At 35.9% G+C, this 3,268-nt stretch overlaps 1 protein-coding gene across 1 annotated transcript; it reads left to right on the top strand.

Moving 5' to 3' along the window:
• On the top strand, positions 1 to 804 carry LOC147513148 (uncharacterized). Its single transcript, XM_086598867.1, has one exon. It carries the CDS (start codon positions 1 to 3, stop codon positions 802 to 804), a length of 804 nt encoding a protein of 267 aa, XP_086454993.1.
• The last annotated feature ends 2,464 nt before the right edge of the window (positions 805 to 3,268 follow it).

Genomic DNA, 3,268 nt, shown 5'->3' with positions numbered 1-3,268 from the left:
ATGCACAACGGTTTCTGGAGGCAATGCAGCTCCAAGTTGAGTGAATGTATCAGAAATGATCACTGGGAATTCACCGCAGAGTTCACAGAAATTCTGAACAGGGTGGGAGTGAACTTGAACTTACTACAACAACCTGATTCTACACAAGAGGATAACCGAATCTGGATGCCAGCCACAGATGGGCTATTTTCAGTCTCTACTGCATATGAAGCTACCCGGAAGAAAGAAACAAAAGTGAACTGGTATTCATTCTTATGGAAGTCCGTGCTTCACCCTAGTGTTCAAGGAATTGGATGGAAAGTTCTTCGAGGAGTGATGCACACTGATGATAAGCTAAAGGCAAGGAAATTCAGCTTGGCGTCCATTTGTTGCATGTGCAAGCAATATGAAGAGACTCAAGAACATATACTCTTTGATTGTAGTTTTGCACAGAAACATTGGGAGTATCTCAAACAGAGCTTCTATATTCAGGGAACTATTCACTCAAGGAATGATGTTCTCAATGCTTGCAAGAAGAGAAGCCCGCTAACAAGAGATATATGGTCTGCAGCAGCCATCACGTGCCTAGTACACATTTGGAAATCAAGAAACAAAAGACTATACGATGAAGTGCAGGTCAAGGACAGCTATGTAAGAGCACAGATCAGAAAAGCAATTCTAGAAGCCTACATGCAATCAGCTGGAACTATGGATAACACATCTCAAGAACTTGCCACTTTGCACACTCTGGGCCTACAAAATAAACTCAGAAGAGCACCTAGGATTATGGAATGTTATTGGTCTCTTCCTCCCAAGGTTTTCTAAAGGTGAACACGAGATGGTTGTGCTAGGGGAAATCCAGGGGGCCGGGCCGGGAGTGACTCTCGGAAATTCACACAAAGCGCGTGATGATAGGAACACTCATAGGAGGTCACGGGATTACAACCAACTATGTGGCTGAAACAGTTGCAATTGTTGAAGGTGTTAAGAAGGCTATCGAGTTGGGGTGGGATCGAATTGTGGTAGAATCGGACTTCGAAAAGTCGCAATTCAAGCCTTCCGGAAAAGCAAGGTACATTGGAGATGCAAAGCAGAATGGAATAGACTCAAGACCAAAGCAAACATCATTCTCACTAGTACATGGAGAGAAGTGAATTTCGGAGCAGATAAATGTGCCAAAAGAGGAGCAACATTAGCGAATGGGCAAAGAACAACAATGGTGGCCTCACGCACCAGATTTCCTACATAGTATGGAGAACCAACACTTCACCTACTATAGATTTATTGCTTAAATCGTTGTAATGTTGGAGGGGCTATAAGAGTCTCTCACCTGATATAACTGTATCTTTTTCTTTTTGCTATATACACAATTACCTTCTAGCAAAAAAAAAAGGTAAAGTTGTAATTACCTATTCCCCGTACTTTAAAATGCAAACTGTATAAACCAACGGATGACGCACTATTTTGACACTTTCCAAATTTAACTTCAAAAAATTGATCGTCCTCTAGTCCCCATCTGAAACATTTTCTTCAACGAGTCAACAACACTTAAATTAGACACTTTGCGACCATCGATTTCCATTTCCGGGATCAAATGTAAGGCTTACTTGCATTTTTCTAATTGATCATTGTTTTGTAATCCTAAATATTCTTCAATATACGTTTGAAAGAATTGCCTCAGGGATTGTTTTCGTTCTTTCCGTTACAATATCAAACGTACGGGGTGTCTACTCCCTTTTGAAGTTTAGCCTTTTTATTTTCAAGTTTAATTAGTTCCATCTTAGGGGTCGTTTGTTTTTCTGAGCCTATGAATGCTGAATGCTGAATGACTCATTCTCTGAATGCTAAATTTGATTCTTTGAATTCTAAAAAACATGTGTTTTTTGTTAGAATAACCCTCGACGAAGGTTGAATATAAATCATTAGGACAATTTTACTCATGCTATCTATTTTAAACACTAACTTGATTTCTTGTTAAACAAAATATATATTATATTTGAGGAGAAGAGATGGATTATCGAAAAAAATAAATGATAAATAAATTTATTTAAAATATGTTTTCACAAATATATTTTAACGGTTTATTTTCATATTTTGTTTATTTTCAGAATATATATATGTAATTCTATTTTTAACAAAGTGGATATCATTCACCCAAAAAAATGAAAAAACCCGTGACACGCCAACATCAAATTTTGAAGAACTTATTTTGAAGCCATAAAAGTCAAGGTAGGAAAGTAGATGGGTTCTTAAGATTGGGTTCTTAAGAAAGGGCAAGAAGGGATTTTCTTGTTTCAAGTATTAGAATTCAGCATTCAGAAGAAATTTTAGTGCTGAATGCTGAATGCTAAAAGTACCACTGAATGCTTAAACTACTTAAAAAAAAAAAAACAAGTTTTGAGCCTCTGAATGCTTAAAACTTAAGTTTAAGAGGCTCTGAATGCTGAATTCAAAAAAAACAAACAACCCCTTAGTTTTATGCGGGTTCTTGAAGATATGTTTGATGCAACTGCAGTGGAAGAGGTGAGTTCAGTGAATTTTTATTTTTATTCTTATTGTTCCTACGCTATCAATTTTGAGATTTTCAATATTATGATTATCAATATTCCAGGTTTTAAGAACCTTATCGCATCCAATGGAACACATAAGTTCACAACGTTTTTCCATATGGACAAAGTGATAACAACTAGTGATTCTTAGAGATAGATCGGGAGGAAATATAACTCTTACAACCATTTTTTTTTAATTCACAAGGACCATTGTGACCAGGTAGATGAAAAGTTATATATATTCCTAACATGAAATTAAAAACGGCTCGGGTAGGTGAAATATCAAGTATACTCCTAGCACGAATTGAAGTAATAAGTGGCCCGGCCTAACTAAAATGACATGGTGCATATAATATGAACAAATATGAACAATCATTTGTTCATACCTATTTAGGATATGAACAATTACTATTCGTGTAAACAATCACTATTAATACCTCAACATAATTTATGATCAATCAGAACACCTATTGGAGTATGAACAATCATTGTTCATCCCTATTTGGGTTGTTCATATCTCAACATGAGCTATGAACACTCATTGTTCATCCCTATTTGAGGTAGGGATAATCACTGTTCATACCCTCAACATAATGTATAATCTGTAAGAACACCTATTTGAGTATGAATAATCATTATTCATACCTATTTGGGATATGAACAATCACTGTTCATATCTCAATATAATGTATGATCAGTAATTAAGAACAACTATTGGAGTATGAATAATTATTGTTTAT

This window comes from Coptis chinensis, chromosome 3 (assembly GCF_015680905.1).
Source record: "Coptis chinensis isolate HL-2020 chromosome 3, ASM1568090v1, whole genome shotgun sequence".
NCBI classification, from domain to species: Eukaryota; Viridiplantae; Streptophyta; class Magnoliopsida; order Ranunculales; family Ranunculaceae; genus Coptis; species Coptis chinensis.
The sequence above is the reverse complement of the archived record's forward strand: the minus strand, read 5'-3'. Positions and strand labels throughout refer to the sequence as shown.

What these genes read in the sequence shown, in the direction of transcription:
- LOC147513148 (XM_086598867.1), top strand. Translation starts at nt 1, where the DNA reads ATGCACAACGGTTTCTGGAGGCAATGCAGCTCCAAGTTGAGTGAATGT.